Consider the following 22,337-nt stretch of genomic DNA (forward strand, 5'->3'; position numbering starts at 1 on the left):
GATTATGGGCCTTATAGATCGAATTCGGCCATAAAGATCATTGAGATGAGAGCAGCTTAACTACAATTTTCTGCATTTCCTTTTTTAGTGATATAAGTATTTAGTTCGACCACGTGTAGTCGTTTACTAATTTATTGTATGATAAATGAAAAAAGAATTTTTGACTTTAACCTAATAAACAAAATGAATGTTATAATAATAATCATGAGTTGGGCTATGGCTTCTGTACATATAGTTTTGATGTAGAGCAGCGATTGGTGGTTGCTGACCCTAAAGGCAATAATGTCATGTTATGCTTGGGACCAACAGACAAATATGGGTAGAGTGCAGCTCTAAGTCGGGTTTTGTACTGGTGATATGTTTCGGGTTTTTAATTTAGTGCTGGGAAGACAGACCTCATTACATATCATGATTCATGATTCCTGAAAATGTATTATCATGCAATTGAAAAGCTGGAACAAAAGGAGGTGGGCTTTACTGATATATGAATACATATTCCACTTTCATATTGTTGCTTTCATCACCATATATAATAGATTTCATTCCTTGAGAGGATCGGAAAGCTGTCCCTCCCTTCAATCCCATCAAAAGCTGGTTGAGCATGGTATAAGTGCTATTGTTAACATCAGATACATAGTGGATTAGAACTGGAATTCAATATGAATTACTTTGGGTTCTTCTTATTCTACCGTACTGATCAGTATGGCATACAAACTAAATCCGACGGTGATTAATAATCTAATTTCTAGAGCAAAGGGGATGATTCAAAGGTTAAACACCAGTTTGTATACCATATTGATCTTTGTGCGATACAAGTTTTGATTTCCAGGGTCTAGAAATGATAAGACAACAACTTCAATTCATTATGCATTGAAGACAATGAAGAGAATAATCATACTTCTGAGGACCAGACTACTACGAATTAGAAGTCACTTACGATCTGTACTATCCACTGTGTCTCCATTTCAATTTTTTTTTTACATTTCTCAAATACAATATAATGGAACATAAGACAAGAAAATCTCCCGAAATATCATAAAAGATGCGATTTCAGTCAAGTAATAAGGGGGGAATGAAGTAGCCCTAAAGAAAGAAACTGTACGAAATGGATTCATCAGACGCGAAGACTAGCTAAAAACAATTTTCCTTAGTCCAGTATGGAGCTAATTGTTTTTGAAATAAATGGTTTGGATACAAAAGTATGCCAACCACTCTCAATTATTTTCAAACTACACTCATAATTTTTTCAAATACATTGAATTTATTCGTGGGTTCATACTACTTCGTAGCTGCAGATAGAGCATTTACCTCTTTTTCAGAGGATTAGCCCTGCTTGGGACCAAAATAAGATAAGAATCAAGACTAAGAAAGCATCAAAATATCAAAAGTTAAACAACAAGTAGTAGTTCATCTTAGCCATATACCTAAAGTGCATAAGTAATAGATCAATCAATCACCAAGCAAATTGCATTCAAGAACAATTAGCATCCACAAAACATCATTTTCATTCTTTCATTAGGCTTTTTAGACTCTCATTATAGTTCCTTAGAGGTCAGAGAGCAAGTCATTGTCAAGTACTGAGCTTTACATAAGCCAAAAAGACTATAGTTTGTTAGCCAAAACTATGAAAATGAAAATTGTACCTACAAGATATTATCATGATGGAGACTGGTATAAGAGAGTACAAACACTTATCACCCATTGATAGGTCCTAAGGGGGTCCAATCATGGGTCCTTTTGTCCCTCTGATTTCTCATTTCAGGGAAAATAACCATACCAGTAGCAAAAAAATGAGTGAGACACACTATGGGCATAGCAATAGAAAAAGACTACATGTGAAGCTATTATGCACCAAGCTAAAGTTGAGCTCACATGGGACTACTATGCCTAGCTTCGAATTCATAAACTTCCAGTCCTCATTTCTCTTCTACAGGTCCTTTGATAATTATAGAGGAAACCCTAATCAGCAAGTTCTTTCTGATCACATAAACAACCTTACCTATCTTGCTTGTGTTGTGAAGTAGGTGGCTGGTTCACCTTCATAGCCTTGAGCAAGAGTTTGGAGCATAAGTTTGTTTTTATCACAGAGCAAAACTTGTAGGTGGAGGGTTGTGGTTGGATGAGAATAGCTATAGCTTAATTTCTCCACCAAAACAGGGAGTTAAATATATTTCTAGATACTATAGAGGAGGGTCACGGGGTCAGGCTGCTTAGCTCAATGATATGGACAAAACTTATCAGTCAAATATGGACAACAGTGGAAATTCTTCTCAATATTATTTTTGTTCTTTTAAATATCCAAACTTTTTACAGAACCATCTGATTCTGTCCCTTGCTTCCTGAGTTTTAGATCAATAAGAGAAGTAATGCAGAGCATTTGCGAAGACCATGGATCCCAAATGACAGTGCAGAACAACCAATTCCTATGCTCCACCCATCTAATTTATCTGGCCCAATATTGCTTCACCACTTTTTGCCAACAGTGTAGAAGCTATTTTTATATATCTTTTAGCTTTAAATTGGCCTCCTAAATGCTCCCATTTTCTTTCTAGCTTAGCTATCCTCATACCTCATTCCTCATTCTCTATATATAATAATACACACTTCACTTTCTTCTCCCACTCCTTGTCTAACATGAACCATGGAATACCACCAGACCTATCCGTACTCATACAATGATATTGAATCTCAGACAAATTATTTTCATGGTGATCAATCAGATCATTACCTTACTTCTGAGCCAAGCCTCCAGTCAGTTCCTTCCCTGTCCTCACAATCCCACAGTCAAGAAAATCAGCCCACCTATCACCATTGCCTCACCACTTTGCAAGGCCACAACTCCTACATATCCTCTCTCATCATATCTGGAAACTTCATCTATACCGGCTCCGACAGAGAAATCCGGTCGTGGAAGTGCAACCCTCACGTCGAGTCCTATAACGAAAACTTGAGTGCTGATCATTGCATGGTGTCTGCAGGAAAGGGAGCAGTGAAGTCCCTAGCAATTTCAGGTGACAAGCTCTTCAGTGCTCATCAAGATCACAAGATTCGAGTCTGGAAAATCGATAACAATGAACCTGACCACCAAAAGTACTCGCGCTTAGCCACGTTGCCAACGCTTGGTGACCGCGCTGCTAAGCTTTTGATGCCCAAGCACCAGGTCCAAATAAGAAGGCACAAGAAGAGCACTTGGGTCAATCATGTGGACACTGTCTCTGCACTTGCCTTATCAAGAGACGAGTCACTTCTTTATTCTGTTTCATGGGATCGAACGCTCAAGGTATGGAGCACATCAGACTTCAAATGTTTGGAGTCTGTGACAAATGCACATGATGATGCTGTAAATGCAGTGGCAGTATCATTCGAGGATGGACATGTTTATACTGGTTCAGCAGACAAAAAAATTAAGGTGTGGAAGAAAGAGTTGGGAGAAAAGAAACATTCTCTAATTGCTATATTAGAGAAGCACAATTCTGGGGTCAATGCACTTGCTCTGAGCAGTGATGGTTGCGTGTTGTACTCCGGTGCATGTGACAGGTCCATTGTTGTTTGGGAGAAGATAGATAGTGAGGGTAACATGGGTGTTGTGGGTGCGCTTAGAGGTCATACCAAGTCCATATTATGCTTGGCAGTGGTGTCAGACTTGGTATGTAGTGGTTCTGCAGACCAAACGATAAGAATCTGGAGAGGGGTTGCTAGAAGTTATTCCTGTTTGGCCTTGTTGGAAGGGCATAAAGGTCCAGTCAAGTGTTTAACTGCTACAGTTGACCACTGCAACACATCTGACGCGTCCAATTATCTCATTTACAGTGGGGGTTTGGACTGTGACATCAAGGTTTGGCAGGTCTTTGTTCCTTGTCAGTAGAAGACTCTTTCTCTTTTACTTGTTCTAATCTTCTTCCTTCAGCTAAGTCTTGCCTATTAAGAGGAGATCTTGTTTTTCTGCTTTCTCTTCTTTTGCTATATGTTAGTTCCCTTTTCTCTACTTGCTGGAGACAATTAGTCACTTGGGTTAGGTTAGAAATGCCTGCCTAAGAGATATGAAGTGTATGATTCATGAGACAGTGTGATCTTAGAGGGTGAGATATTCTTGAGGAAATGGAAGTATGATGAAACAAGTATGTAGGCTATCATATAATAAGAAGATCAATCATTTTTAAACATTCTGTATCTGTTGCTTAATTCAAATTTTTATGATGCTGTGTTTTCTCCAAGAGGATGACAAACTTGATAAACAAATACGTAGATGAGCTAGAAATCTAGAATAGTCGTATGAAATAGCAAAACCAAAGAGAAGACAAAAAATATTAAAGAATTATCAATAAAAGCAAACCAAACTCACAGAAATCCATATTAAAAAGCAAAGGAATCAAATATAAAAAAATGGAAGAAAACTCAATGGGAAAATTTCTTAAAAGTGGGAAATGACATTAAGAAATAGTATCACATAAAATACATATGGTTCTCTTTTTCTTAACAATAATGTGGTCACCGTGGTGTTCCCGAGAAGGATTGGTTGGCATGGATTAAATAAGTGATGCAATGGCCAATGGAGTGTCGTAGTTACCTTTTTTTTTGGCAAGGATTGGTTGGATTGTGGGGGGCAACCCAAAAGATGGAGAGAGCGCATAGAAAAGTCTGGGATTAGTGAAACTCACTCACACTCATTCTCTTAAGAATCTTACCTTCCATTGTCCAAAATCTCAATATATATATATATATATATATATATATAATAATATATAGCTTTTTTCTCTAAGTTTTGGTTTCTTTCAGGCAACAAAAGCAAGATATATCTATATCTACCTTTCACAATAAAGCAGCAGGTAGGTCTGCCAAAGCAGGATTCATCCAAAGCTGATTAATTAGAAAGCATAAACTCTATAATCATATAATGAAGGGGGCAAAAAACAGTAATCACCAAGTCTGATAAAGAAGTAATCACTTAATAACTTCATAAAAAGTTCCAATTTGACCTTTAAAATGTATTATTACAAGTGGAGGAGGAGTTAGGTAACAGTCAATTTAGTTACTACAGCACACCAGTATTTTAACCTACTTCATTGCTCTTTGTCACAAAACCCACTCCTAGCTATCATGCACATAACGTTGTTAACCCGAAAGAAGAAAATATTATATGATATGAGATTTACTTTACTGTCAAGCTTTCTGAAAGATAATTATCCTATTAAAGAAATCATAGGATGATCTAACTTGGATAAGCTTGTATACACCTGTCTACTCACCGTCCACGCTGCGCAAGATAGCTTCCGTGCAGCAATGCTTTATCGGGTAAAACCTAAGTTTAACGCAGATAATGTGCAAATTAACAAAGATTTCCAGTCCTCAACTTTTCTTTTTGTAAATTTTATACTACAGAAAAGTGAATTTAATCCCTCAAAGTTTCAGATCAAAAGGAGTAGATGGTGTTGGCTAAAGATGAAGCATGAGAGAGACGGATGAAAAGCATAGATTGACTCAAAGGGAGGAGGGGGTACAATTTGGCAAATGTAGGCAAAATTGCCTCCAAATGAGGTGTCTTAATGAATCAGCTAGCAGTAATTTATTGCTACGAAAGCAGCAATTCGTATACCACTTCTGCATATGATCTGTGATAACACTCAGTAGCTCAATAGTTAGGCATAAGATGACCTAATAAGACATGTCTCTAATTAGTCCACACTCCATAATATTAGTAGTTACTTGTTCTTGATCGCCTATTTCACCTTACTATTTCATCATAATATTTGTTCAGTTCATGAAGCTGTAATGCTGCTTCCACTGTTTAATTTTACTTTTAAGCAGGGCAGCAAAACTTAATTTTGCTCCTCAAAGTACATATCATATACATTTCCATTTTTCCGCACAAAGCAGCATCATTCAGGGAAAAATACATTAAATTAATTATCATGCAAATACTAATTAAAAGTGGTTACTGCTCTGGGAGTAGTCTCCCAAGTTCTACTTCAATAATTGAGTTGTTGGTTTTTTACATTTTTAAAAGTTAGCAGTTCCTAACCCTATAGGAATCCATTTCTTCTGTATAATCACCCTGTACATGGACAACATCACTTTGTATTTTACTAAAAAAGTTTCACCCATGTAAAGTCCTGTCACTCCTGTGAGTGAAGTGTTAGCTACTTAGGTCTAGAAAAGCCAAAGGGGGATTACATGAAATATCTCTTAGTTTATAAAATGCATACTTATTCGCAGAAATGCCTCGACTAATCAACACCAGAAACAGTCAAAGAAGAATAAGTGCATGGCTGATTAGACTTAATCAATCATAATGGACAACGGTGGACCAAAAGCAATTTTATTCAGATGCAGCGTTTTTGTTTCCAAAGTGAAGTTACATAGAAAAATTAAGAGGGCTGAGGGGAAATGGCAGGTCAACAAAATATTACATTCGAATTGGGCACATGAACTATTCATAGTGGTACTTTCACCGGGGTACCTGGATCACGAGGATACTTCTTTGGGGTGGGGGTGGTTTTCAGGCATACAATGGCCGTTCTTTGTCCATATGGGCTGTGAGATTCCACTGGGTACAGATACAGGTTACATCAATAGAAACAATTTAGTGATGTCCATCATACATATTAGTGGTTGATTTTCTTTCAAATTGGAAATAAGACATACCTGGGCACAGTTGTGATATGGAAGCACCCAAAATTTGAATTGCTTTTTCTGCATTCCTAATTTCCATCTGTTCAAATGTACAATATTACGGATTGATTAATAGCTCATATCTAGAAAGTTAATTAATTCAAGAAACAATGGACAGTTCAACATGTTGCCAGAGTGTTTAAAGGTCCACAGAACATGTACAAGTAAAATTGTTAAACAATTTACATGACATGGTGCATATAGTACTGACATGGCATTCTATAATGAAACTTCAGAAAGAACTGATTTATGAGATAAGACTTGAAAATGTACAAAAGTTTTCACATAATATGTTGCTCTTTAGTAAGGCTAAATGATTGGTTGGTATGTGCAGAAACATATACATACCTGAGGATCATGGCCCTTTGCAGCTACAAACAAGCCACCAACACGAACCAGAGGAAGACAGTATTCCGCTGGCCACCGAAGTAACAAAAAATGAACAACTCAACGTAAGGAAACCAGTCTTTAAGTATTGAAAATCCACGCACGAAACCAAGACAAAGACGTTTTCATTCCTACCCAAAATTCTCATTTCCGCAACCGCTCTGGCCACTGCTACATCATATTTCTCCCTGAAGCAAACATCCTGACCCAAGTTCTGTCCTATAACAAAATTTGAAACACTTACTTAAATGCCAACCAATTTCTATCTGTATGTGTTTGTGTGACCACAAAAGACTAAACCTTCCTCAGAAACCAGCAAAACACAAGAAACAATACCTCTGCTCTTCCTCTAACAATCTCCACATTTGATAAACCAACATGACTAACAGCATGCTCCAAAAAAACACATCTTTTGTTCATTGACTCCATCAGGGTCACTTTCCATTCTACACTACCAATCCAGCAAACAAGTAATTTAACTATCCCAATTACAAAAGAAAACAACTTTAAGCAAACAGATATTTACCCGGGCACGCAATGGCCAAAACCAACCCGGGCAGGCCCGCGCCGCTTCCCACATCCACAACGCTGACATTTCCACAATGAGAGAGATAAGAGTCTGTTATGGGCGGTATGATCGCGAGCGAGTCTTCAATGTGCCTCTCCATTACCTCACCCGCTTCTCTGACCGCGGTCAAGTTCATTCTCTGCAAAGATGACAACTTTATCAATCCTATGCTCACACATTTCAATGGAGGATTGGTGTAAGAGAGTGAGAGAGGAAAAGACCTGGTTCCATTCGAGAAGGGTGTCGACGTAGAGATGGATTTGGTGTTTTTGGCGGGAATCCAAGGCTTCGAAGTGAGAGGAGGAGTGGATTGTGGTGGTGGTTAGGGTTTTGGGTGTGATTGTGTAAGGAAAGATGGGACTGGGTTTTGGGCGCGGAAGGTGTTTGAAGAAAGTCCCCAGAGAGAATGGGACTAGTGCGCAACGGCTAACCAACAACAACATCTTAGCGCGCGCGGGTAACCCAATTTCGTTTGTTATATATATACATTGGGCTTGTTTCTTGTTTATTGTGACAGATGATGGATTATGTGGGCTCTCTAAGCCTCAAAGGCTCATGAAATTGTTGTTGCCTCTTGGCGTTGATGGATTTCGTTTATTGAAAAAGAAAATGCTCTTCTCATTTCTGTTACGAGAAAGTTTTAAATGGGACAGTTGCGTTCTGCAGCATTATTTCGACTTATCAATAGTTTTAAATGGGACAGTTGCGTTCTGCAGCATTATTTCGACTTATCAATTACATTATAGTAGACGATAGAGATGGTAGTTTTGATATTTTCTATTTAAATATTGAGTGTTAAAATCGGTCTTACCACGTGACATGATCATGTGTTATTTTGAATTTCTCCTCAACTTTCACCAAAATTGCTCATTCTCATTTTTTGGTTTTGAGATAATGATGAATTGTTTCTCGTCCTTCTCTTTGTTAGAAAATAAGTGATGATGTATTCTCAAAAAAAAAAAAGCGATGATGCACTATTTTCCCTTTTTTACTCCAATAAAATAAAATAAAAATCATTGTTTTTCACTCAAAACTGTGGACTGCACATGTTTTTTTTTTGCTAAAATCGTATGTTTTTATTTTCTGACCAAAATCTTCATATTCTTAAGTCATAATTTTTAAGCACTTTCATAACTCAAAAATTTCGACTCAATTTTTTTTTAACAAACTTACAGAGTTGAATTCCGTCGCGTTCTACCCCGCTCTCTGGTTGAAAAGTTCTCCTGCCCTTTTTTTGGGGGAAAATTGCAGGTAATCATAAATCAGTAGCTGGGCCTGATCCACTAAACATATAATCACTAAGAGTATGGATTGGGCATGGACTCTAAAACTATATGGGCTTCTCAATAATACAGTTGCCCCTGACACCCAAAGCTATTAAGCTAATATAAACAGTAAACTACTTTGGAATTGAGTGCATGCTCTGCTTGTCAGTTTGATTATTACTTCTTTACACAGCTTTAAAATGGAGGGTAGTGTCAACCCACTTTCTCATTGTAATGATGATATCCAGCCTTCAAAACCCTAGCAGGTCATAGTGCTTGAAGAATCAAACTCACTTTTTTCCTGTTGAGAGTCATAGGAGACTCGCTACCACCTTTTTGGTTTTCTTTTCTCTTCTCTTTTTTTTTGACGAATACTTTTCTCTTCTCTTTGGTATATAGGATCCTCATTGCCTATTTTCATGAACACTGTAGGTGAATCACAAAAATTAGATGGCAAACAGTGAACTTTTTTTGGGGGTGAACAGTGAACTTGGGATATTGAATTACAGCCACGGCTGTACTGGGTAATTACTAAACCAGAACCATCATCATCTATATGAATTGGCACTGTGTTGGAAAAATATAATTATGATTCTACTTTTAGGGAATATTAACATAAACTGGTGTGGGAATGAGTTTCTTGTTTGTTGGATCCATGGATGATCAAAGTTAATAAGCACTGATAAAGACTGGGAGACATGAAATACTGTGAACTTTTGTGAGCTTTGGTTTAGGACTTTGTTTGGTGCTAAAAAGATTTGAATCTCCGGGAAAATGTTTGCTTTTTTGTTGCTGTAGCTAGGCCGGTTCTCCTTTTTTGTTTTTTGCAATCGGACTACATTGGTGGTAATACCTACAAAAGCACAAAGTGGAACAAAAGGCTGGTTCAAAGTTGTTAACTTTAGCAGAGTCAAAACATAAAAGTCATTGTTTTGTATTATAGCCCCAGTCTGTGTCCTTAACTTTACTGTATGGATGTTTAGTCTGAGTGGTTATTAATCTTCACAGGCAGCACTGACTTGATGGAGGATTTTGGGGTATTAATAGAGCATCCTTCTCCATCATTCACAGTACCTCTATGTTTAACTGTTTTTCTTAAGGTTGCCAAGGGTTAGATGTTTGTTGAAATTTATGAAAAAACGCTTCAGAAGAGATAAGAGATGCTAAGAAACCAAGAGGTGTGCAAAGAGGCTAGTGTAAGATGGGCTAGATGTTTATTACAATGCTGAAAAGAGGCTTCCAAAAGGGGCAAGAGATACTAAGAAGGTAACAAATTAATATGCAACAATGCTAAGCGATACGGACATATGGTGTTCGATAAATTACCTCCTATGGAAAAGATAAAAATAGTATAAGCATATGCATATTATATTACTATAGTTATTAAAGTAAAAGTATATATATGAGCTGGTTCCTCTGATAAAGTCTCTAATTGTGAGGTTGCGCGCTGCCGCTAGGATTGAATATTCCTGCATGCCTTGTTCAGGATATTCAGGATTTGGGATTTTCATATTTTCACCTGCACAATAAACTACACAAACACCATGTATATAAAAGAATGAATGATTAATTGATTGATTGCTTTGATCATCCTCAAGGTGATTGGAACAGGTTACAGGTTGGTACTGACTACGGAGATGGCCCATTGATCAAAATATGCTCATCTGGGAATCTTATCTTTTGTCTCAAGAGGAATATATATATATATATATATATATATATATATATATTAGAGTAATTCCCAGCTAGCTAGCTCCCTCAAATTTCAATCTTCATGCTTCCAATATAAAAAATAAAAAAGAATACCTTTGTTTTTGACTGATAGATAAGAAGATTGAATATTGAGTTACTAATTAAACACCACACTGCTTTTCTAACCCTCCAAAAAAAAAAAAGAGAGACCGAAATGCTTTTGCAGAAGTACCAGGATATATTATTTTGGGATTTTTTGATTCTCTTGTATATGGTTCTGTCATTTCCCAGTTCTAGATTCCTCTGCCACAGTCTTAATCCATTTCATATATTATATACTATGTAACTAGTATACTACTTATAAATCTGATGTTGGCCTGCCAATTGCATCTTTAACTAGACCCAATAAAGCTAAGCTTTGAGGATTTCATAAACTCCATATATATGCAGTCACAAACAGCCTTTTACTGTAGACATCATATAATAGCCTCTGAATGAACAAAAGAACCAGGAAAACATTGACTACAAAGTACATCACAGCTGAGCTTTCCAAGTCTTAGAATCTCAATTACCACAAAAAAAAAAGAAAAAAAAAGACATGTATAGGTGTAATTTTACTTTATCAATCACAAATCTTGTTCGTTATATAATCTATTAATAATATTTGTTTATTTATTTATCTCTAAGATAATGTCGGTATATACTATCATCTATATAATTAAAGAAAGAATTAATAATTATGCAAATTAACAAAAGTAAGCATTTGGAGGTAAGTTGATTGGGGTGTTGGAACCAAGGTTTCCAACAAGTGCTGCAGCTGATTCCTTTTCTCCATAGAAAATGCAAACCTCTTTTATTTGGAACAGAAGCTGTGAGAGTGTGGGGGGCAAGGAAAAAGTTAAGCTTAGCTAGCACCAACAACAAGGCTTGGTGATCATAAAAACGCAATAATAGCTAGCAGCTTTGGATTTAAGCTCAAAGTTTGAAACAGAAAAAAAAACCAACAGCTAGCAATTATGATGCTCTCCTCTTTGGCCTTCTCAGCAGCTCTGACTCTCTATACCACCCTCATCATCATCATCATGAACTATCATGATTACCCCCATCGCCTACTCTTTTATCATCATCATCTTCACCACTCACCACCAAAACAAACACAAGCTCATCAACACCAAGAAGAAGAAGAAGAAGAAGAAGAGGAAGAGGGAGCTGCTGGTTTGAGCTTCACTACTGCTAGTACTGATACTGGTACTGCTTATGATCATGAGCTATACTTGTGATTGTATGAGTAAAGGGTCGTTTTTCGATCTTCTCCGAAACGAGGGATCCAGAACTGATCTTTGGCTCAAAGGGGAATCAAGCGTCTCGGTCCGATCATTTGCTAGCTTAACTACATCAACCTAGCTTAGCTAGCAAATCCACATACCTTGTGAATTTTTGGCTACTTTTCATTCAAAGGGGTTCTTCATCTTTACCCTAGCTAGCTTATTTTAAGTAAATTTCGCTCTCCATCTCTCTCTCTCTCTAGTTTCAGTTAGATTAACATGTGATCTTCTTTTACCGATCATCATATTTAATCAGCTATATGTTAGAATTCTTGCTGTTTATTAATGAAGCAGTGATCATAATCGGTTTGCTTATGTTCTTTATTATTAGGCATGTTTTTTCTTTTCTTTTTCCTTTCTGCTTTCTAGGGTTTGGTTATTTGATTTGGTTTTACTTTAAATAATGACATCTACTATCAAGATCAATCTTCATGTATAATCATCCTATCTGATTAAATTATTCAAAGTCTCTCAGCTCATCGATCATGTCAAGGAAAGCTCTTCTTTTATGGTTATTTGTACGTATTATCTTATCAACTGTTGTTCAGAAGAAAAATGATCATTATGTGAAGCCAAAAGATATGAATATTGATGAAGATGTTTTACAAGTTAGTGAAACATGTTTCTTGTCCTTGCAGGAATATTTCTTTGCCTGTTTCATTATTGGTTTTATTCTTTCCAAAGTACGAACACTATAATAATATCTCAAATAGTTGTTTTCCTCATTCAAGAAGAAGATTTAATGATTAAGCTTAGGCATGCCTTCACTATCAGTCTGTCCAGTTCTGGTAATATCCAGTACTACTTTTGCATCCTGCATGTGGAATATTAATTGTGGAACATATATGGCAGATTTTCTTTGGGGTTTTTTGATTAAAGTAAACCAATCACAAAGTACTTTTCTTTTGTGAACTTAATCATGCTTATATATGCATCTTCATATGCTTGCATATGTTACTGGATCCATCTCTAAACGACAGTAATGTACTTTAATTAGGTTGCATTTGCATAGATTAAGGACCAAAATGTATACCTCTCCATAGTAGCATAGTCAAAAATTCTTACTCGAAAAAGAAAAGTATGTGGTTAGAATACAATGAAAATGAAATTTTCACGGAGCTGTGGGTTGAAATGTAGTGAGACTTGTGCTTTTATTAGGCATGCGCATGCCTAATAAATCAAAGTAAAGCAACACTTTTTTCTTCGGTTTGAATGCTAATTACAAACAACATTACAAAGCAAAAATCAGATCATCATCAAGTTAACGTACTGATCTGCATCATTGCAATTGCCTTTTTAGAGGGGTGTATTCAATTCAGATTTTAAAATACTTTGTTTGAGTTTTTATAATCCATGGATTTACTTAATTTACGGATTGTTTAAATTCTATATGGACTCTGATTGATTCTAATGGATTGATTTACTAGTATTTGTTTAGATTTTACAAATCCTTATGATGTTTTTGGCAGGTCAATTTTTTTTTTCTTCTTCTTCTTTAATTAAGCAATGAATGCATAGATCCAACTATAATGCTATATCAATGACAAGAAAGTATGGCAATCTACCATTTCTTTTTTTGAAAGGAGCCCGTAGGGCGAATATATATTCATCAAAAGCCAGAAGAGGTCATTACATACCCTTCCGCTGCCATCTATAGACATACAAGAAGATAGTGGTAGTACCCACAATGGTACATAGAAACTAGACCCACTCATTGTACAATCAATACGTAGACATAGCGGGAATCCCCTTTGGTACTACGCCGGAGGCGCTAGAAAGATCCGGCCCTTCCAACCTAAATCTTTAACCAATAAACCTAGCTGCCTAGAGACCTCAATTGGTGTACACCTAGATTCACTGAGAATTAAGCCGACAAGACCAGACCAAATGCAAAAACTAAATGCACAAAAATGCCTAGACTGTCCCTGAAAACGGAACATTATTGTAATTTAGACAAAAAAAACTAAATAACATAGTGTTGGGCCAAGGCCAAAACCCTAGCCCAAATTCGAAGCCCAGCTGCTCCCAAAGAGAGCCCAAACTCCAGGTCCAGCAGGTTGCTGCAGCAAGCCCAAAACCTAGATCCAACGCACAGTGATTGTGTAGCACTGCCGCCGCAACCAGCTACGCCGACCCACGTCCTCGTCGGCTGGAAATCCCGCGTCCCACACCTGCCTACGTCGCCGCGCAATCCTACAGCCACCATGTCGACGCCGGATCGGCCAAAACACCTCGCCACAGCATAGCCCCGGGGAACCTCACCGCCGCTCAGTCCAATCGACCCACGTCGTCGTCACTAGATCTGCAGAACCCACGCCGCCGCTCAGGCCATCCTCGCACAACCCAACCACCATACATAGAGCCTACATCTGATACTCACCGGCCAAACATCCATCGTCCCCTTGAGCCGAAGCCATTCTCTGGAACAAAACCGAGCGACGTAGCTATCAAGACCCGTCCGGCAGCGACTCATCAGCGGCAAGGTAGGCCCATACCGATTCCGAACGCCACCGGACGAGCAGATTTCTCAAAACCCTAGACCAAGGGATGCCCGGGTTTTGGACCCTAAAGCTCCAAAAAAGAGAGGTTTCTTGTGAGTGTTTAACCTTCTTAAAAGTTACTATGGCAATCTACCATTGATATATGAACAATAAGAGAAAACTAACCAGCCAAAATGTTACACAAAAAATAAAGTAGTAAACTAATGACATAATTTATTTCATATCTAATTTACAAAAGAATCATGTGTGTATGTCTCATCTTAATAATACCATTGAAAGTGAGCTTAATTAGCTAAAAGGAATAAGGCTTCTAGAGCTATAGTGATAAAAATAAAATAAAAAATTATTAGGTGAGAGTAGGGGCAAAGGAAGATAATAGGTCTATGATAAAATAGATGAGTGTCACCTATTGAGACTTTTTTTTTTTTTGGTGAAGAGCTTCTTCATTTTTTGAGTGAGAAAGAATCCATCAAAATCTCTTGGGAAGTGGTTGGATTGTTTTTGAGTTTTGATATGTATAAAAAGCACTATAAAATCCTCCAAAATCCAGCATTTAATGAAATTCATAAAAATCCGTATACTTTTGAATATCAGCAAATTTGAATGGATAGTTTTAAATCTTAATTGAATACATCAAGATTTTAAAGGACTGTTTAAAATCTCAGTTGAATACCCATAGACTTTTAAAATACAAAAAAATATTGTAGACTTTTAAATGAATACACCCCTCTTACTCTCTTAGTGTTGGTTAGATATAGGGACAAAATTCGATGGTAATGCCATGTTACTTGATCGCCTTTTGAATCCGAGTCCCTCGTTTTTTTTTTTTTTCATTCCATATACTATATATGCATGTATTTGAATAGAGTGGGGGGTCTGAAGTTCAGAGGGTGTCATTGGCCGATTAGTCTATGACCTCCCCGGTAGTGCAAGAACTATATACTCAAATTTGTGCAGAATCGTCTTGTATGGTCAATTGGACTGATCTGTTATCTTTGTTACTATCAAAATGAGGTTGAAGCACTGAACAGGTTGCTTCTAAAATGCAGCTACTCTCGGTAATTAACTATCTAGTTGGCCATTGACCTCGACTCAGTAGTCGAAGTAGGCCCTAAATTATGGTCATGGATTTACAACCCAACTATAACCATGGATTAGGCCTGCAAATTGGGATAGGATACAAAAGTCCCATATCCAATGGTCTCGGAGCGTTCCCAATAACTTTTTTTGTCATTTGTTCCCAAGTTTTGGTTCTTCTTTCTTTGGAAAGAGTACCAACAGTTGTTGTTTACTTGTTTTGATGCATTCGTTCTGTTCCTTGTAGAATTAGTTTCTTCTATTCAAGTAGAATCCTAGGTGTTTCTGTTTGTTAACATGTGTAAATCTGAGTTGCATAGTTTTGGCATTTTGGGGTAAATACATTTTTGCTAGAAAAATAACGTGTGTAAATCTGAGTTGCATAGTTTTGGCCTTTTGGGGTAAATACATTTTTGCAAGCTGTGCGGGTGTTGAATGTTTATGAGTGTATTATATTTCTGGAAACTTGGTTAGTTTCAAAGCTTCTGAGTTGTCTTTAAAATTTAAATAGAAAAGTACTTGATGATGTGATTGAGATTTGTGACACAAATATTAAATTGTGGCCATTGCAATCTCTGTTCTCAAGAATGTTCCTCTCATCTGCAGATTCACCATGCGATCTCATAGTCATGTAATATTGTTTTGGTAATTATTATTTGATTGGCCCGCTTAATTCATAATTTCGGATGTTATTCACACTATCCGAAAGTTATTAAATATACACTAATAGTTTAGGAGTTTTATAAAAGAGGGTAAAGTCTAAAGATGAAAAAAATCTCATAATTCTTTTGCGGGATTCATGTCACTTCATCCGATTACTTTATTTGTGAAAAAGCAATATGAGATTTATTAATCGATTCGAAATTTGATCTGGATAATCTGCTGATTATTTAAAGTAATTACTTGACTCACTCAACCAGTAGTCTAGCTAGGGCATCCCTTTCCTGGGAGAGACTAATTGTCTTTCATGTAATTTAGTATGCTGCCTGACTTGTCATTGGTTTAAACAAGGAATATGTAGCTAGAAGGCAAATGCAATTAACTTGTTGGCCGGGGTCGTGTGATCATGCATCATGATGATATATAGAGCTGACTTATATTACATTAATTAAACCCTAAACCTCTGATTGATCATTGATCGAAGCCATATATTCCACCAACTCAACTATATATATATCAAAATCAAAATAATATCTGGCAAACCAGGAACGAGCACAGAATCCCTTATTTCATGCTTCTGATTCTGATCTGGGACTTGTTCCTCTCCGATCCTAAGTCATAACCACTGCCAGTAGCAGTTGCTGCAATTCTTTATAAATGGTTCATGATGGATATATCACTCAGCTCAGGCTTAAGGGTTGGCATCATATATATGACAGCTACCATGAGAGAAGTTAAGACTCTTTCAAATCAACTCTACGAAGCACGAACATGATCTGTGTCACTCGCTGTGTATGCATGCGTAAGCTGACTTGCGTAGGTGTGACTTGTAAGATCAAATATGGACATAACACATATCATCATAAAGTAATTGATGATTAGCTTAATATCAATCCTAGTTTAACATGGATACAAACAGTGAATCAATACTAGTGACTTAATGAAGTAGTGTATCAATTCATTAAGGATAGTAATCCATTGCTTAGTCTACAAGAAAGGCTACAAGTTGTGATACATTAGGAATCTAACCGTGAAACCTAAACCGACAAGGAATGCTTTAATGGGAAGCTTCTTGAGGTTTAAGTCTCATATATATACAGATGAATTGGTCCCTGATTACTACCACGACTATTGCATATTGTTCTGTCCATTGAGAAGCAAGTTGGTAAGTAACAGAAGACTATATTCAGTGATCGAGTTAAGCAGTTGCATAAGATGGAATCCATGACTGTTATTGCTGAAGGTAAGCCTTAATCCTATTATGATTGTTGTGCATATGTTGTGAGCATGTAACTATGGTTTTACAATTGGTATCAGAGCATAGGCTCACAAATATGAAAAATCGTTTTAGGGTTTTGCAAAACAAACATAAAATTTTTAAAGGGTTTTTTTCTTTACGGGTCATGTAACTGATCAGGTTACTGACCAAGTCACTGGTCATGTAACTGATCAGGTACCTGACCAAGTAAGTAACTGACCAGGTAACTGACCAAGTAACTGGTCAGGTACCTGATCAAGGTGAGTTACTTAAGTCGACTGCTGCATCTGGTTAATCATAAAATTCACGCTTCCGCTATGATTTTTTAAGCAGCAAATTGGGGAAAAAGCAAAAACAGGTTTTTCTGTGAAAAATTGTTTTCGATTCATAGCATGATAATTAAGTTTTGATTGTGCTCAAGAACCCTAGAAGCATTCCCGGCGTGCGTTAGGTTAGAGTAGATGGTGACCGGATGAAATTTACAATTTCTTGATTGTTCTGTGGATTCTAGGAATCGAAACAATTGTCTGTGCTTCAATGTGTATGTGTGAATTGATATGCATGTTGAATTGACTGTTTATATGGTATTGCATCTGTGATGGTATGACGATGTATGAAGAACCAGAATCTCCCAAATTTTGCACATCGTTGAAATTGACAGATGCATGAGCTTAAATTTCTTATAAAGATAATGATCTGGGTAGAATATATAAGCTCAAGTGTTTTGTGGTTTTCTGTTGGCATAAGTGATTATGATGCACAAAGCATCCTTCATTGATGTTGGCAGAAAACACTGATCAGGTACATGTAACTGACCAAGTAACTGTACCTGATCGAGTAACAAAACTGAAATTGTGTTTTGTGTTTTAAAACTATGCTTCAGTTATATCTTCCAAAGAAGTGGTTAAGTATGGTTTTAGAATACAAAACAGCAGTATGCATGCTTGATGAAAATAAATACGGATACTTAGAAATTTTTCTTCTGTCTAAAGATGTGGATAAATTTCTTTGGATAACTTGTTTTCATTGAACATGGCATATTGATAAAGAACTCCAGGATATTAAGTTTCTGCTCAAAAGTGATGCTTAATATTGTTTTTGTTATGGACTGACATGAATGCAAGTATGGTTTGTTTAGGTTTTCTGTATGTTCTTGTTTTGGTTGCTTAAAGCTAAATAAAACACAGAAAACTTAAACATATTTTCTTTACAAACTGAGAACTCACTCGAATTTTTGTTTTGCTCCTTAGGTAACTCTTACATGAACTTGAACAGTGTCTTGATGTTAACTGGAACCAACTATAGAGCTTGGCTAGACTCTGTGGAAAATTATATGGGAATGCATGAGAACATAGACTACTGCTTTACTGAGAATAAGCCTGAAGAGTTAAATGAAAAGAGCACCAAGAAAGATACTGACCTTTACAAGAAGTGGCATAGATCCAATAGAATGGCTAAGAACCTCATCAGAACATCTATGTCTAAGACTGTCAGGGGAAGTATAGAAGAGCCTGAGCTAGCATCAGATTTTCTGGAACTCATAGGTGCTAAGTTTAAAGAAAGTGAAAAAGCAGAAGCAGCTAGGCTGACTAAGGAGTTTCATGATTTGAAGTACATGGGTTCAGGGGGAGTTAGAGAGCATATTATGAAGATGATCAATATAAATGGCAGACTCAGGGAACTCTTAATGGGGGTTAGGGATGAGCAAGTAGTGCATTATGCACTACATTCCTTGCCTAACAGTTTTAGTCATCTTAGGACCAGTTACAACTCTCAAAAGGGAAACTGGACTCTAGATGAACTTATATCCATCTGTGTGGATGAGGAATCTAGGATCAAGGAAGAAAAGGAACCTGCTACAACCATTAACCTCATTGAGAAGCCTAAAAGGAAAAAGCCCCAGAACAAGCTCAAGCCTACCAAAGCCATAACTAAGAGTTCAACAGCTGCAGTGGCCAAGGAAAACAGGCCATTCAGGTTCAAGTGCTACTTTTGCAAAAGAGTAGGACACATGAAAAAGGACTGCACTGGCTATAAGAATTGGTTAGCCAAAAAGGGTAAGATTTTTTCTAATACAGTTTTTTCCTTAGAAATTAATCTTATAAATGTTGAACCACAGTCTTGGTGGATAGATTCAGGCTCACCTATTCATATTACTAATTCTTTGCAGGGATTCATAAGGAGGAGAATCCCAAAAAGTGATGAAGTGAACCTGTGTGTAGGCAACGGCATGAGAGTGGCAGTCAAGGCTATTGGAACCTTAAAGCTCGATTTAGGATTAGGAAAATTATTAGTTCTGGACAATGTTTTTTATGTACCTTCCATGAGAAGGAATTTGGTTTCAGTTTCTCTTTTAGTAAAATCTTGTTGTAGACTTGTTATGGATAATAATGGAATTCTTATTTCTAAAAATTCTGTTCAAATTGGTTCTGGTGTTATTATGAATGATTATTTACAGTTAAATTGTTCAATGGCTCAACAAGAAATTTTACTTGTTGAAAATAACACCAACAGTACTAGCACTTTAACAGGTGTTAAAAGAACCAAACTAAATGAAAAGTCTGCATTTTTATGGCATAGAAGACTCGGCCATGTTTCAAAAGAGAGACTGAAAATTTTGGTGAAAAACAACATCCTAAATGAACTTGATTTTTCTGATCTAACAGATTGTGTTGAATGCTTTAAGGGAAAAATAACTAATACTAGAAAGAAGACTGCATATAGAAGCCAAAATTTATTAGAACTCATACACACTGATATATGTGGACCATTTAGGCATCAAACTATCTGTGGGAATGTGTATTTTATCACATTCATTGATGATTTTTCTAGATACAGTTATGTTTATCTACTTTCAGAAAAGACACAAGCATTGAAAGCTTTTCAAATCTTTAAGTCTGAGGTAGAAAATCAACTAGAAAAGAAAATCAAAACAGTAAGATCAGATAGAGGGGGTGAGTTCTATGGCAAGTACACTGAATCCGGCCAACAAAAGGGTCCATTTGCCTTGTTTTTGCAAGACAATGGAATTAAAGCTCAATATACAACACCCTATAACCCACAACAGAATGGTGTTGCAGAGAGAAAGAATAGGACTCTTTTGAACATGGTTAGATGTATGATGTGTACAACAGGTTTGCCTAAATTTCTGTGGGGTGAGGCTTTAAAAACTGCAAATTATATTTGCAACAGAACACCTAGCAAAGCCATAGAAAATACTGCTTTTGAGCTTTGGTGTGGCAGAAAACCTAGTCTTCATCACTGCCATGTTTGGGGATGTCATGCAGAAGCTAGGATTTATAATCCAAGCTTGAATAAACTTGATCCTAAGACAGTTAGTTGCTATTTTATAGGTTATCCAGATAAATCTAAAGGCTATAAATTATATTCTGCTGATCATTCACCTAGAATTTTTGAAACACATCAAGTAAAGTTTCTAAGTGAAAAAGTTCACAATACAAACCTTGAGGATTTAACCTCAGATTTTGAGGAAATTGTGTCGGATGAGAATATAAGTGTTGTATTGCCTTTAGAACAAGATGTAACTGATCGAGTCACTGGTCGAGTAACTGACCACGTAACTGTCCCTGATCAAGTAACCGGTCATGTAACTGGTCATGTCACTGACCATGTAACTGACCAAGTAACTGTACCTGGTCATGTAACTGACCATGTAACTGGTCAAGTACCTGTCACTGGTCAAGTAACTAACCAAGTAACTGTCACTGGTCAAGTAACTGACCCTGTAACTGATCAAGTCCCTGTCAACCCTAAGCCTAGAAGATCACAGAGAGCAAGAAAACCAACTTATGGGGGGGAAGATAGTGACTACATTGTTTATCTGCAAGAAGCAGAAATTGAAATGGACTGTGCAGAGGACAATGATCCGACTACTTTTAACCAGGCTATTGAAAGTAATGAATCTCACCAATGGCAGCTAGCAATGGAAGCAGAAATTGATTCCATGAGCCAAAATGCAGTTTGGGAATTAGTTGAACCTGACCCTAATCAGAAACCTATAGGTTGTAAATGGGTTTTCAAAACCAAAAGAGATGCAAATGGCAATGTAGAGAGACATAAAGCAAGATTAGTTGCCAAGGGTTTTACACAGAAGGAGGGCATTGATTTTACTGAGACTTTTTCTCCAGTTTCTACAAAAGACTCGTTTAGGATAATCATGACTTTAGTGGCTCATTTTGATATGGAGCTGCACCAAATGGATGTTAAAACAGCCTTCTTGAATGGTGAACTAGATGAAGTGATTTATATGAGGCAGCCAGAAGGTTTTGTGCAAGCTGGAAGTGAAAACTTAGTATGCAGGTTAAGAAAATCAATTTATGGCCTAAAACAAGCTTCTAGACAGTGGTACAAGAAATTTGATTCTGTGATTTCTACTTTTGGATTTACAGAGAATCTTGTTGATGAGTGTGTTTACTTGAAGACAATTGGGAACAATTTTATTTTCCTAGTACTCTATGTTGATGATATACTTTTGGCTAGCAGTAATTTTAAACTGCTTAAAGACACCAAGAGCTTTCTGTCAAAGAATTTTGACATGAAAGACTTAGGAGAAGCATCCTATGTACTAGGCATTGAGATTAAAAGAGATAAAGCACAGAGACTACTTGGTTTGTCTCAACAGAATTATATCACCAAAGTTTTGAAGAGATTTGGTATGGAGAAGTGTGCAGCTGGAGAAGTCCCCATGTCCAAGGGTGATAAACTAACCAAGAAGCAAAGTTCCAAAAGTGATGTTGAGAAAGAAAATATGGAGTCAAAGCCTTATGCTAGACTTGTAGGAAGTCTCATGTATGCACAAGTCTGCACTAGGCCAGACTTGTCTTTTGCAGTAGGGATTTTATCGAGATTCCAGTCTAATCCAGGCCATGAACATTGGGTAGCTGGGAAGAAAGTGTTGAGGTACCTGCAGAAAAC

The 22,337-nt window shown here is 36.9% G+C and overlaps 2 protein-coding genes across 2 annotated transcripts; one reads left to right on the forward strand and one right to left on the reverse strand.

The window, feature by feature from the left end:
• Window positions 1–2,329: 2,329 nt before the first annotated feature.
• Window positions 2,330–4,175, forward strand: LOC133745654 (protein JINGUBANG). Its single transcript, XM_062173760.1, has one exon. It carries the CDS (start codon window positions 2,642–2,644, stop codon window positions 3,863–3,865), a length of 1,224 nt encoding a protein of 407 aa, XP_062029744.1. The 5' UTR covers window positions 2,330–2,641; the 3' UTR covers window positions 3,866–4,175.
• A 2,125-nt stretch (window positions 4,176–6,300) lies between these two features.
• On the reverse strand, window positions 6,301–8,104 carry LOC133745948 (uncharacterized). Its single transcript, XM_062174106.1, has 7 exons — window positions 7,846–8,104; window positions 7,583–7,763; window positions 7,393–7,502; window positions 7,192–7,270; window positions 7,018–7,085; window positions 6,643–6,709; window positions 6,301–6,544 (listed from the first exon to the last, which is right to left on the reverse strand). Exons 1-7 carry the CDS (start codon window positions 8,065–8,067, stop codon window positions 6,432–6,434), a joined length of 840 nt encoding a protein of 279 aa, XP_062030090.1. The 5' UTR covers window positions 8,068–8,104; the 3' UTR covers window positions 6,301–6,431.
• Between the last annotated feature and the right edge of the window lie 14,233 nt (window positions 8,105–22,337).

Source organism: Rosa rugosa, chromosome 4 (genome assembly GCF_958449725.1).
Source record: "Rosa rugosa chromosome 4, drRosRugo1.1, whole genome shotgun sequence".
Lineage (NCBI taxonomy): Eukaryota > Viridiplantae > Streptophyta > Magnoliopsida > Rosales > Rosaceae > Rosa > Rosa rugosa.

Excerpts from the sequence above, each read along its gene's own strand:
- LOC133745654 (XM_062173760.1), top strand. The coding sequence starts at position 2,642 with ATGGAATACCACCAGACCTATCCGTACTCATACAATGATATTGAATCT.
- LOC133745948 (XM_062174106.1), bottom strand. The coding sequence starts at position 8,067 with ATGTTGTTGTTGGTTAGCCGTTGCGCACTAGTCCCATTCTCTCTGGGG. Across the intron at positions 7,503-7,582 it reads TTTGGCCATTGCGTGCCCGG|AATGGAAAGTGACCCTGATG; the intron begins GTAAATATCTGT and ends TTGGTAGTGTAG. Across the intron at positions 7,271-7,392 it reads TTGTTAGAGGAAGAGCAGAG|AACTTGGGTCAGGATGTTTG; the intron begins GTATTGTTTCTT and ends GTTATAGGACAG.